Source organism: Bufo gargarizans, chromosome 6, assembly GCF_014858855.1.
Source record: "Bufo gargarizans isolate SCDJY-AF-19 chromosome 6, ASM1485885v1, whole genome shotgun sequence".
NCBI classification, from domain to species: domain Eukaryota; kingdom Metazoa; phylum Chordata; class Amphibia; order Anura; family Bufonidae; genus Bufo; species Bufo gargarizans.
The window spans coordinates 133,263,866-133,277,246 of NC_058085.1; the positions used below are offsets into that span (position 1 = coordinate 133,263,866).

At 44.7% G+C, this 13,381-nt stretch overlaps 1 protein-coding gene across 2 annotated transcripts in view; it reads left to right on the forward strand.

The window, feature by feature from the left end:
• NAGS (N-acetylglutamate synthase) overlaps nt 1-13,381 on the forward strand; it is a 47,549-nt gene that overhangs the window by 20,933 nt on the left and 13,235 nt on the right. For both annotated transcript variants that reach the window (XM_044299191.1, XM_044299192.1), the window contains exons 2-3: nt 9,180-9,442; nt 11,663-11,876. In XM_044299191.1, the coding sequence (XP_044155126.1) occupies nt 9,180-9,442; nt 11,663-11,876 (477 nt within the window). The remainder of the gene's footprint in view (nt 1-9,179; nt 9,443-11,662; nt 11,877-13,381) is intronic.

The window sequence follows — 13,381 nt, forward strand, 5'->3', positions numbered from 1 at the left end:
CAAGCAAGTGCGATTGCAATGCGATTTTCCCGGATGGTTGCTAGGAAATGATGTTAGTAAATTGACAAAAGTAAATTTACTGTATTATTTTCCCGTATAACATGGTTATAAAGGAAAATAATAGCATTCTTAATACATGTTCACGCAGTCAGCATCGTCTTCTTTCTTCTTCTTTCAGGACCTGCAAAAGGACCTTTGATGTAATCGCGCTCACTGAGCATGGCGACATCAACGCAGGTCCTGCTGAATGCAGGTCCTGAAAGAAGAAGAAAGAAGACGATGCCGGCTGCGCGAACACGGGGATGAGGTGAGTTAATTTTTATATATTTTTTTAACCCTTGAAGCCACATTTTAGTAAACATTCTGTATTAAGAATGCTATTATTTTCCCTTATCACCACCTTATAAGGGAAAATAATAAAATCTACAGAACACCTAACCCAAACCTGAACTTCAGTGAAGAAGTCCGGGTTCGGGTCTGGGTACCACATTCAGTTTTTTCTCACGCATGTGCAAAACCCATTGCACTCACGCAGAAAAAACTGAACATCGGAGCACAACCGCAGTCAAAACTGAATGCAATTGCGTGCCTACTCGCACGGTTTTCCTGCAATGCACACGCGACGCATCCGGAGCAAATCCGGGATGCCCATGTGAAAGAGGCCTAACAGGCAATGCATTACAATACAGATATATTGTAATGCATTGTAGAGGGAATCAGACCCCCAAAAGTAGTCCCAGAGTGGGACAGAAAATAAGTTTTTAAAAAAAGTCAAAAGAAGAGTTTTTAATAAAAAAATGTTTCAAGTAAAAAAAGAAAAAAGACCCTTTCCCCTGATTTTATATTAAAAGAAAAAAAAGAAAACACACACATATTAGGTATCGCCGCATCCATAATGACCGACTCCATAAATATATCACATGATCCACCCCATCCGATAAACACCGTAAAAAAAATTAAAAATAAAATTGTTTAAAAAAAAGCAATTTTTGTCACCTTACATCACAAAAAGTGCAACACCAAGCGAACTAAATGGCATATGCCCCCCCCCCCCCCATAATGGAACCAATAAAACCATCACCTCATCCTGCAAAAAAAGAGCCCGTACATAAGACAAAAAAGAAAAAAAACTATAGCTCTCAGAACATAGAGACACTAAAACATAATTTTTTTGCTTCCAAAAATGCAATTATTGTGTTAAAGGGACACTGAAAGGCCTAATAACCATAATTAGCTGTACACATGCATGCACAGGTCTTCTAATGTGCATAAAAACATATAAGTAATCCCCCCTGTCCACATTATGAATACAGTAAACTCATGTTTTATAACCTGAAGTAATCGCTTTTCTTTCTGCCGAAGGGGCGGGGTTTCAGCTCCACTTGCGCCCAGCCAGCATCAGCCCAACCGCCGTTTTGAAGCGCCGCCCAGCTCATCAATATTCACTTCGCTGGGCGGCTTCTGCTGTCCCTGACCTTCTGAGATCCGGCGCATGCCCAATAGAAAGCTATGGGTGCCGGGCGCAGAAGCGGAAAGCGAGTCCGATGCCCATAGCTTTCTATTGGGCATGCGCCGGATCTCGGAAGGTCTGGGACAGCAGAAGCCGCCCAGCGAAGTGAATATTGATGAGCTGGGCGGCGCTTCAAAACGGCGGTTGGCCTGATGCTGGCTGGGCGCAAGTGAAGCTGAAACCCCGCCCCTTGGGCAGAAAGAAAAGCGATTACTTCAAGTTATAAAACATGAGTTTACTGTATTCATAATGTGGACAGGGGTTATACTTATATGTTTTTAATGCATTTTTAATGCACATTAGAAGACCTGTGCATGCATATGTACAGCTAATTATGGTTATTGGGCCTGTGAGTGTCCCTTTAAAGTGAAATAAATAAAAATAATATACATATTAGGTATCGCTGCATCCGTAACAACCAGCTCTATAAAAAAAATCACATGACTTAACCCCTCAGGTGAACACAGTAAAAAAATAAAAACAGTGCCAGAAAAAGTCTTTTTTTTACACCTTACATGACAAAAATTGCAATACAAAGCGATCGAAAAGGTGTATGTATCAAACCGTCACCTCATTTCGCAAAAAATGAGACCCTACCTATGACTCTCAGACAATGGAGACACTAAAATATGATTATTATTATTTTTTTATTCAAAACTGCTATTGTGTTAAAGTGAAAAAAAAAAGAAAAAAAGTTGATATGTTAGATATCGCCATGTCTGTAAAAACCTTCTCTATTAAAATATCACATGACCTAACTCAGGTGAACACTGTAAAAAAAATAAAAACTGCCAAAAAAGCAATTGTTTGTCACCTAACATCATTTAAAGTGCAAAACCAAGCAATCAAAAATGCGCATGCCCCCCACAATAGAACCAATCAAACCATCATCTCATCCCACAAAAAATTAGCCCCTACCTAAGACAATCGGTCAAAAAATAAAAAAGCTATGGCTCTCAGACTATGGAGACACTAAAACATATTTTTTTTGTTTCAAAAATGCTATTATTGTGTAAAACTTATATAAATAAGAAAAAGTATACATATTAGGTATTGCCATGTCCGTAACAACCTGCCATATAAAAATATCACGTGACCTAACCCCTCAGGTGAACGCTTTAAAAATAATTATATAAAAATTGCCAAAACAACCAATTTGGGGTCACCTTGCCTTATATAGTGTAATAATAAATGATCAAAATATCATTTGTACCCAAAAATAGTACCAATAAAAACGTCAACTCTTCCTGCAAAAAATGAGCCCCTGCACAAGATGATTGGCAGAAAAATTAAAAAAATATGGCGTTCAGAAAATGGAGACACAAAAACATTTTTTCAAAAATGCTTTATTAGGTAAAACTGAAACAAAGCAGACATATTTTATATCACCGCGTCCGTAATAAACTGCTCTATAAAAATAGCTAATGATCTAACCTGTCAGATGAACGTTGTAAAAAATTAAAAATAAAAACAGTGCCAAAACAATTTTGGGTTACCTTGCCTCACAAAAAAAGTCATATAGAGCGATTAAAAATCATATGTACCCCAAAATAGTTCCAATAAAACTGTCACCTTATCCCCTAGTTTCCAAAATGGGGTCACTTTTGGGAGTTTCTACCGTAGGGGTGCATCAGGGGTGCTTCAAATGGGACATGGTGTCTAAAAACCAGTCCAGCAAAATCTGCCTTCCAAAAACCACGCGGCAGTCCTTTCCTTCTGGGCCCTGCCATGTGCCCTTACCTTATCAGTTTACAACCACATGTGGGGTGTTTCTGTAAACCTCAGAATACGGGGAAATAAATGTTGAGTTTTGTTTGGCTGTTAACCCTTGTGGTGTTAAAAAATGTTTTTCATTAAAATGGAAAATCTGCCAAAAAAAGTGAAATTTAGAAAAGTCAACTCCATTTTCCTATAATTATTGTGGAACACCTAAAGGGTTAACAAAGTTTGTAAAATCAGTTTTGAGTAACTCAAGGGGTGTAGTTTCCACAATGGGGTCATTTATGGGTGGTTTATACTGTGTAAGGCCTCATGCACACGACCGTTGTGTGCATCCGTGGCCGTTGTGCCGTTTTCCAAAAAATCGGAAAATGCACCGTTTTGCAGCCGAGACCGTGATCCGTGTATCCTGTCCATCAAAAAAATATGACCTGTCCTATTTTTTTGACGGACAACGGTTCACGGACCCATTCAAGTCAATGGGTCCATGAAAGAACACGGATGCACACAAGATTGGCATCCGTGTCCGTGATCCGTGGCCGTAGGTTACTTTTATACAGATGGATCCAAATATCCGTCTGCATAAAAGCTTTTTCAGATCTAAGTTTTCACTTCGTGAAAACTCATATCCGACAGTATATTCTAACACAGAGGCGTTCCCATGGTGATGGGGACGCTTCTAGTTAGAATACACTACAAACTGTGTACAAGACTGCCCCCTGCTGCCTGGCAGCACCCGATCTCTTACAGGGGGGCGTAATCAGCACAATTAACCCCTTCAGGTGCGGCACCTGAAGGGGTTAATTGTACTATCATATCCCCCTGTAAGAGATCAGGGCTGCCAGGCAGCAGGGGGCAGACCCCCCCTCCCCAGTTTGAATATCATTGGTGGCCAGTGCGGCCCCCCTCCCCCCTCTCCCTCCCTCTATTGTAATAATTTGTTGGTGGCACAGTGTGCCACCAACGAATATTACAATAGAGGGAGGAAGGGGGGGGGCGATGGGGGGTGCACACTGTGCCACCAACGAATTATTACAATAGAGGGAGGGAGGGGAGGGGGCGGGGGGCCGCACACTGTGCCACCAACCTATTATTACAATGGAGGGAGGGGGGGCGCACTGGCCACCAATGATAATCAAACTGGGGAGGGGGGGGGGGGTCTGCCCCCTGCTGCCTGGCAGCCCTGATCTCTTACAGGGGGATATGATAGTACAATTAACCCCTTCAGGTGCGGCACCTGAGGGGTTAATTGTGCTGATCACAGCCCCCTGTAAGAGATCGGGTGCTGCTAGGCAGCAGGGGGCAGTCATGTACACAGTTTGTAGTATATTCTAACTAGAAGCATCCCCATCACCATGGGAACGCCTCTGTGTTAGAATATACTGTCGGAAATGAGTTTTCACGATCTAACTCATATCCGACAGTATATTCTAACATAGAGGCATTCCCATGGTGATGGGGACGCTTCAAGTTAAAATATACCATCGGATTGGGGAAAACTCTGATCCGATGGTATAAAAGGTACTCCAGACTTTACATTGAAAGTCAATGGGGACGGATCCGTTTGAAATGGCACCATATTGTGTCAACGTCAAACGGATCCGTCCCCATTGACTTGCATTGTAATTCAGGACGGATCAGTTTGGCTCCTCCAAAATTCGAGGAAGACCCACGGACGAAAAAACGGTCACGGATCACGGACCTACGGACCCCGTTTTTGCGCACCGTGAAAAAATACTGTCGTGTGCATGAGGCCTTAGTCCTACAAAGTGACTTCAGACCTGAACTGGTCCTTAAAAAGTGGGTTTTGGAAATTTTTGGAAATGTCCCCCAAAAAATAAAATGACATTTACAAAATGATGCAAACATAAAGTAGATATATGCGGAATGTTAAGTAATAAATATTTTATGAGGTATCACTGTCTGTCTGTTTGTTTTAAAAGCAGAGAACTAGAAATTTAGAAAATTGCGAATTTTTCATAATTTTTGGTAAATTTGGGATTTTTCATAAATAAAGGTGAAATATATTGACTCAAATTTATGACTATCATGAAGTACAATGTGTCACGAGACAACACTCTCAGAATGGCGTGGATAAATAAAAGCGTTCCAAAAAGTGACATAAAGTGACACATGTCAGATTTGCAAAAAATGGCCTGGGCAGGAAGGTGAAAACGGGTAGAAGGGGTTAAATAGTGACATTACAAAGTGCAGCTTCTCCAGCAAAAACAAGATATAATATGGTTAAGTGAACAGAGAAATAAAAAAAAGTTTATGTTTACGTGAAGGTTGGAAGTAAAAAATGGAAACGCAAAAACTTAAAATGGTCTGCTCTTTAAAGGGTTAAAGCCGGTGTCTGGATGCTGCTAGAATCCAAGGCAGATGACCTTTCACAGATTAGCTCAATTCAGCGGGTTCACAGCGTTCAAAGTAAAAAACCATAGCAGAAAGGGCGGAGGTTTCTGCCATTCAATACGAGAAGGATATTGCCTCAGCAAAATCCGCAATGTGAACATACTTTAAGGCCCCTTTCACACGAGTGAGTTTTCAGCGCGGTTGCAATGCGTAACGTGAACGCATAGAACCCGCACTGAATCCTGACCCATTTATTTCAATGGGTCTGTGTACATGAGCGTATTTTTCACACATCAGTTCTGCGTTGCATGAAAAACGCAGCATGTTCTATAGTCTGCGTTTTTCACGCAGCTCTGGCCCCACTGAAATGAATGGGGCTTCCTTTAAAAAACGCATTGCGTCCGGAAGCAATGCGTTTTTTACTGATGGTTACTAAGAGATGTTGTTTGTAAACCTTCCGTTTTTTATCATGCGCATGGAAAACGGTATGGAATAAGCTTGGAATAAATGTGAAGAGTCAATTGATGTTCAATTTTAAGGCCTTATGCATACGGCCGTTGTATGGCCGTTCCGTGCATTGGGGACCGCAATTTGCGGCCCCCAATGCGCGGGCAACGTCCGTGCGGCTGCCGGGATGGATCGAGACCCATTCAACTTGAATGGGTCTGTGATCCGTCCGCACAGCAAAAGAATAGAACATGTTCCATTTTTTTGCGGTGCGGAGGCACGGACAAACCCACAACAGAAGCACTCCGCACCAGAGCTCGGGATTGCGAACCCATTCAGCTGTTTGCAGGCAGCAATACGGCCATGTGCATGAGGCCCAAGGGAGATGACCCGTGACAGGGCTTGATAGGATCTTAGCTTCTGTAGGGTTCCGCGCCTCTGTTACGCACCGCAGCTCCGGATTGCGGACCCATTAAAGTGAATGGGTCCGCACCTGTGATGCGGGGGAGCACCTGTTGCGATGCTGTGATGCGGGCTGCAATACGGCCACGGCCGGGCAACGGCCATGTGCACGAGGCCTAATGCAAATGTAAAATCCATACACATCGCTAGGCAATATGAGCTATATAGAACCAAGAAACCAACACTTTATTGCCCCGTGTTGTAATGAAAAGTCTGAGTTAAATGGTTGTCTCACTTCAGCAAGTGGCATTTATCATGTAGAGAAAGTTAATCCAAGACACTTACTAATGTATTGTGATTGTCCATATTGCCTCCTTTGTTGGCTGGATTCATTTTTTCATCACATTATACACTGGTCGTTTCCATGGTTCCGACCACCCTGCAATCCAGCAGCAGTGGCTGTACTTGCAAATTAGAGAAAAGGCCCCAGCCTCTTCGGTGGCCGGCCGGCCGGACTGGGGATAAAAGCCAGCCCTGGAAAAAGTTGCATACCAGCCCCACAGCATTGCGCCATGATTTACTTGTTTATAATAGGAGAAAGCATTCATTTTAAAACACATGTGTAAACACAAATATGAACTTTGCCCCACGATAGCTCTTTTGTAGAACCCCCATTGTTAATGTTCATATTATCACAGTGTTTTCCCAACCAGGATGCTTCTAACTGTTTCAAAACTACAACTCTCAGCATGCTCAGACAGTGTTTTACCACGCCCTTTGACCCGCCCCTTTTTTGTTGGCCACCTATTTAATGATTGTTGCATGCAACATTTTACTTGGCCAGCTATTTTAGATATTTACGGCAGTCCTGTTACAATCCCCCCTCCTCCAATGAGCCTTTCGACCAAATAATAAAAATATTTATAAAATATCACCCATATGCTGCAAAAAAAATAAAAAATCTGCAATGTAAAATCGATAATAAAGATCAACTACAAACATAAACATATTTCACATGAACACTTACAGTCACTTGGCTCTTGGGGATCTCGGACACCACTTCCACACTTTCACACTTTGGCCGGGGGCTCGGTGGAGCTGATGTTGTGCTTTATCCTAATGAGAAAGATTTCATAATAAGGATTTGGAGAAGGGGCAGAGGGATAGCAGAGCAGGGAGAGGCTGGTGCTGCTACTAGGGGGTCATACCATGGGGGAGTAATAAAGCCCACCATAATGCCCCCAGTAGTAATAATTCTCCTTATAATGTGCATAACATACCCCTTTGTAATGTCCCCAGTTGAGCTAACGTTCCTATAATGTGACAATATAAAATACCCCTTCTCAGTGCCCCCCGTAGATGACCCCATAGTGCTCCTCTCCCCCTTCCCCATAGTACCCACCATAATGTGTCCCAGTATAAAATGCCCCTATACAGAGCCCCCCATATAAAATACCCCTTCTTTTTAGCCTCAGTAGATGCCCCTATAGTGCCACCCAATTATCTGCCAGTAATAAGTGTCCCAATAGATGCCCCCAATCATGTGCCAGTAAGATTTGCCCCAATCATGTGCTAGTAATAAGAGCCCCCCCACCATCATGTGCCAACAGCCAGAACGCTCCCATATCATGTGCCAGTAGCCCCCTTATCATCATGTGCTAGTAGCCCCCCTTATCATGTGCCAGTAGCCCCCCTTATCATGTGCCAGTAGCCCCCCTTATCATGTGCCAGTAGCCCCCTTATCATGCGCCAGTAGCCCCCATATCATGTGCCAGTAGCCCGTCCTTATATGCCAGTAGTCGTCCTTATGTGCCAGTAGTCCTCCTTGTGTGCCAGTAGCCCCCCCTTATCATGTGCCAGTAGCCCCCATCATGTGCCAGTAGCCCCCCTTATGTGCATGTAGTCCCCCTTATGTGCCAGTAGCCCCCCTTATGTACCAGTAGCCCCCCCCTTATCATGTGCCAGTAGACCCCCCATCATGATCCAGTATTGTACCTATATATTAAAAAAAAAAAACACTTAAACTTACCTCCAGCGATGCAATGCAGGCCTCTTCCGGCCTGTGTCCCTCGCTATACGGCTCAGGTGGCTCCATGACCTGCACCGGCCTCTGATAGGCTGCCAGCACTAGGCCTATCAGAGGAACAGGAGGGGACACACCTCTCCCTCCCCTGCCGCCGCATAGACATCTGTATCGCTGTCCTGAGGACGGCGATACAGATGACTATGGAGATGAGCGCCTCCACAATGGAAGCGCTCATCTCATGCTGTGCCCTGCCGCCGGCCGCCCCCACTTGTCACCAGGGCCGAGGCCTGGCGGCGCTCAGGCCTGCTGGGAAATTTCCTGGTATCCCGGCAGGCCAGTCCGGCCCTGGTGGTCGGAACCGTGGGAGCGCACATAAGCTGGAACTTTTTTTTTATTTTTAGAATTTTAGAATGCAAGCACAACCACCGCTGATAGATTGCAGGGTGGTCATAACCATGGAAACGAGAAGTGTTATAATGTGATGAAAAAATGAATCAAGCCAGCAAAGGAGGCAATATGGACAATAACAATACATTAGTAAGTGCCTTGTATTAACTTCCTCTACATGATAAATGCCATTTGCTGTAGTGACAAAACCCCTTTAAATATGTATTCCAGATTTTTAGACGGCGCCAGTCTTGTCCTTAGGCTGGTTCTGGTATTGCAGCTCAACTCTCACCACTTATATAATCACTTATAATCCTGTTTTATTTCTCTTAGGTGGATGAAAATGTGTTCAGCTGCAAGAGGTCCTTGACAAGTGTCGCATTCGCCCTGTCTTTTCTCCAGAGGATGGATATGAAGCCATTGGTGGTGATGGGTTTACCCAGCACATACTGTGCCCGGCCTTCAGCTCATGATGCCAAGTCTTTGCTGGTCCACAACTGCCAAAGTTTGGTGGATTCCATCCATACCAACTCTGGGACTGCTTTGCCCTTTTTCAATGGAGGATCTGTGCTGATGGCTCGTGAACAAGATGGCTGGTACTGTCAACACTGTACTATCATTATACAGGGATCAGTTTTTTGCTGCAGAGGAAGCACTAGGTCACTAGTTCTTGGAGGACTTTTATTGACAGGACCAAGCAGTTAAAACGTCATCATGACTGACCCGGTCAATCAAAGCGCACCGTGTGTAGAGAAGGCAGAGCCTCTAGGTGTAATGGCAATGCCCCTGTTACTCCTAGAGGTTCATATGTATACATTAAAACATAATGAGGACACATATGAACATGGGATCAACACAGATGCCCTCAGCTGCCAAGTGCACACGCAACAGGTCAGTCAGTTTCATAGGTACAAATCTGCTGACAGATGCCCTTTAAATGCTTCTGTATATTCCCAGGCTGAGGGATGCAGATTTATGATACAACAGGCCAAACCATCTCAAAGTGTGAAAGGGTGCGCTAGCAATGTTCCCTTTCACAGCAGTAGGGTCTCTCTGCCATAAACGTGCAATACTTTGCTGAGTGACTCTATATACACGACCTTGTAGGTTCTAGACATTCAGATTTTTTTTTCTGTCTTCCTGGAGTACTCTGGTGTAGCAGATGTTCTTTAGCTGTTCAAGTCTCAAAGATGGTATTTTTCTGGGACTTATGGCCTTGTCTGCAGAGGTTTCTCACATATGTCTATCCTCTCCCTCTGCTTAGACTAGACTTCCAAGGGGGCGGACCCAGGGTTCATCTCCCCAGAAACCCAACCTGTAAACATTGGTCTTAACCCTTAATTGTCCATACAGTGCCATTAGGTACACAAATACAATAAATAACAACATTAAATGTAACAATATAACATCAGTTAACCCTTTGCAGTAACCCTATTCTGGGGCACTGCGTATGAGGGGCCTCTTGATTCTTCCCCAATGGCAGCTGCTGTGTGACACTTTGAATTTCAATCATTTTTTATTTATTTTTTAAGGGGATAAGCCACTGCCAAAGATGTCTGGCAGCAGCTCTCCCGATCCAGATCACAAGCACACCTGGCTGAGTCAGTCTGTGAAGGTTCTCATTTATCCAGGTCATGGGATTTCTATAAAGAATAAATCAAGGCAACTGGACTTACTGTAGATTTCTTGAAAACATTTCACTCGTTCTTCCAACTCTCAGAATTGAGAAAGCTCGTTGGAAGAACGAGTAAGGGCTCTTTCACACTTGCATTGTCCGGATCCGTCGTGTACTCCATTTGCCGGAATTACACGCCGGATCCGGAAAAAAGCAAGTGAACTGAATGCATTTGAAGACGGATCAGTCTTCAAAATGCGTTCAGCGTTACTATGGCAGCCAGGACGCTATTAAAGTAAAGTGTAGTGGGGAGCGGGGGAGCAGTATACTTACCGTCCGTGCGGCTCCCAGGGCGCTCCAGAATGACGTCAGAGCGCCCCATGCGAGCACGTCATCCATGCGCGTGGGGCGCCCTGACGTCACTCTGAAACACCCCAGGAGCCGCACGGACGGTAAGTATACTGCTCCCCCGCTCCCTACTACACTTTACCACGGCAAACAGGGCTTTAGCGTCCTGGCAGCCATGGTAACCATTCAGAAAAAGCAAAATGTCGGATCCGGTAATGCGCTGAAACGACGTTTAGCTTAAGGCCAGATCCGGATTAATGCCTTTCAATGGGCATTAATTCCGGATCCGGCCTTGCGGCAAGTGTTCAGGATTTCCGTTCCGGAACTGAAGACATCCTGATGCATCCTGAACCGATTTCTCTCCATTCAGAATGCATGGGGATAATCCTGATCAGGATTCTTCCGGCATAGAGCCCTGACGACGGAACTCTATGCCGGAACAGAACAATGCAAGTGTGAAAGAGCCCTAAAACGTTTTCAAGAAATCTACAGTAAGTCCAGTTGCCTTGATTTATTCTGTCAGGTATGCATGTGTATGGGAGGGGTGAGGCGTCAGCTATCTCTCCTGACCCCATATGCTCGGCCTAGCATGTATGAGTTTTCAATGGGAAAGAGTCAGGCACTCCCCACCCCTTTGATCAGGAGTTAGCAACCTTTAGCACACAAGCTGCTGTGAAACTACAACTCCCAGCATGCACACTTGCTGAGTATTCTGGGAGCTGTATTTTCATAATAGCTGGATGATCCCTGCATTAGACTGTCAGCCGGTACAGTCAACAATACTCTAATGTGCATGGGGGCCCTTAGTCTCCCTCCAGAGTTATTTGCATGATACCTGTGTGTTCTCTCCTAGCTATGGAACAGTTTCAGGGGTGGACACCGAACTGCTCACTTGGTGCCTCAACTCTGGTAACATCCCCATCATCTGTCCTATTGGAGAGACACCTTCTGGCCGTTCTGTTCTTTTGGACTCCTTGGATGTAACCTCAAGCATCTCACGGGCCTTAAATCCACTTAAGATCATCTTCCTCAATACAGCTGGTGGTCTGAAGGACTTGAGTGAAAATGTAAGGCACATCAAAATATTACTATTGCTAAATAAGGGATTAAAGTGGTTGTCTGGACTACAAATATTATTGACCGATCCTCAGGATAGGTGATTAATATGTATCTGTAGCCTTTTTTACGTTCTGGGGCACAACTCTAGACCAAAGGGGTTGTGGACTCCAAGGCCTGACAATCTGTCTGTCTGTCCTTGGAGACGACAACCCCTTTGGTTTCGATTTGTGCCCCAGAACAACAAAAAAGGAAGAATCACCTGTCCTCAGTTCTGCCACTGCTCCATACAAGCTGGACCGGGAAGCGCCTGGTTTCTGTGACCGCTGTGGGCAATCACATGTCTAAGTGGTCACGGAGGCTTGAACACTATGTCACAGTAGCTGCTTCCTGGTACTGCGGGGGCCAGAAGGGATGGACTGCGGACAGGTGAGTCTTCCTTTTATTATGTTCAGGGGCATAGGTTCGGACCAAAAGGGTTGTTGGCTACAAGGATGGATAACCCCCTTTAAGGGTGTATGCCACCACTACATTTATGTTTAATCATGCTGAAAAGAGTAAAGTAAGCAAAGCTTTCATTGACACCTATTAAAAGCATTTGGCGTTACTAGTGTGGCTCGTTTTGGCGATCCAGCTATGCGACTATCTTCTTGTGGCCAAGCTTGCACAGTAAATCCTATATGCTGTCCTCTATCAGTGCAACAATAGCAGTGCTCACTTTGTGCATGCACTGTGTTAAACTTGAAATCATCTGCCTCAGACCTCATGCACACGGCCGTTGTTTTGGTCCGCATTCGAGCCGCCGTTTTGGCGGCTCAGATGCGGACCCATTCACTTCAATGGGGCCGCAAAAGATGCCGACAGCACTCCGTGTGCTGTCCGCATCCGTTTGCTCCGTTCCGTGGCCCCGCAAAAAAATATAACATGTCCTTTTCTTGTCCGCGCTTTGCGGGCAAGAATAGGCATTTATATTAAAGGCTGTCTGTGCCGTTCTTCAAATTGCGGAACGCGCACATACGCCATCCGTGTTTTGCAGATCCGGTCGTGTCAGTGGCGGATCCAGAGCCTGGTCTCGGGAGGGGCACTTCCAAATTATTTTCTGTCTGCCACCACAAAACAATGGTGCTTATAGAACAGACTACACAGTGTAGCGGTATACTGTATATTGTGTGGCACAGTGTATGCTATATGTGTATAACAAACATATTTCACATGAAAACTTACAATTACTTGGCTTAGCCCTTGGGGATCTCGGACACCACTTCAACACTTTGGCCGGGGGCTCGGTGGAGCTGATGTTGTGTTTTATCCTAATGAGAAAGATTTCATAATAAGGATTTGGGGAAGGGGCAGAGGGATAGCAGAGCAGGGAGAGGCTGGTTCTGCTACTAGGGGGTCATACCATGTGGGAGTAATAAAGCCCCCCCCCAGTAGAAATAATTCTCCTTATAATGTGACAGTGCAAAAAATACCCCATTGTAATGCCCCCAGTTGAGCGAATGTCCCCATAGTGCCC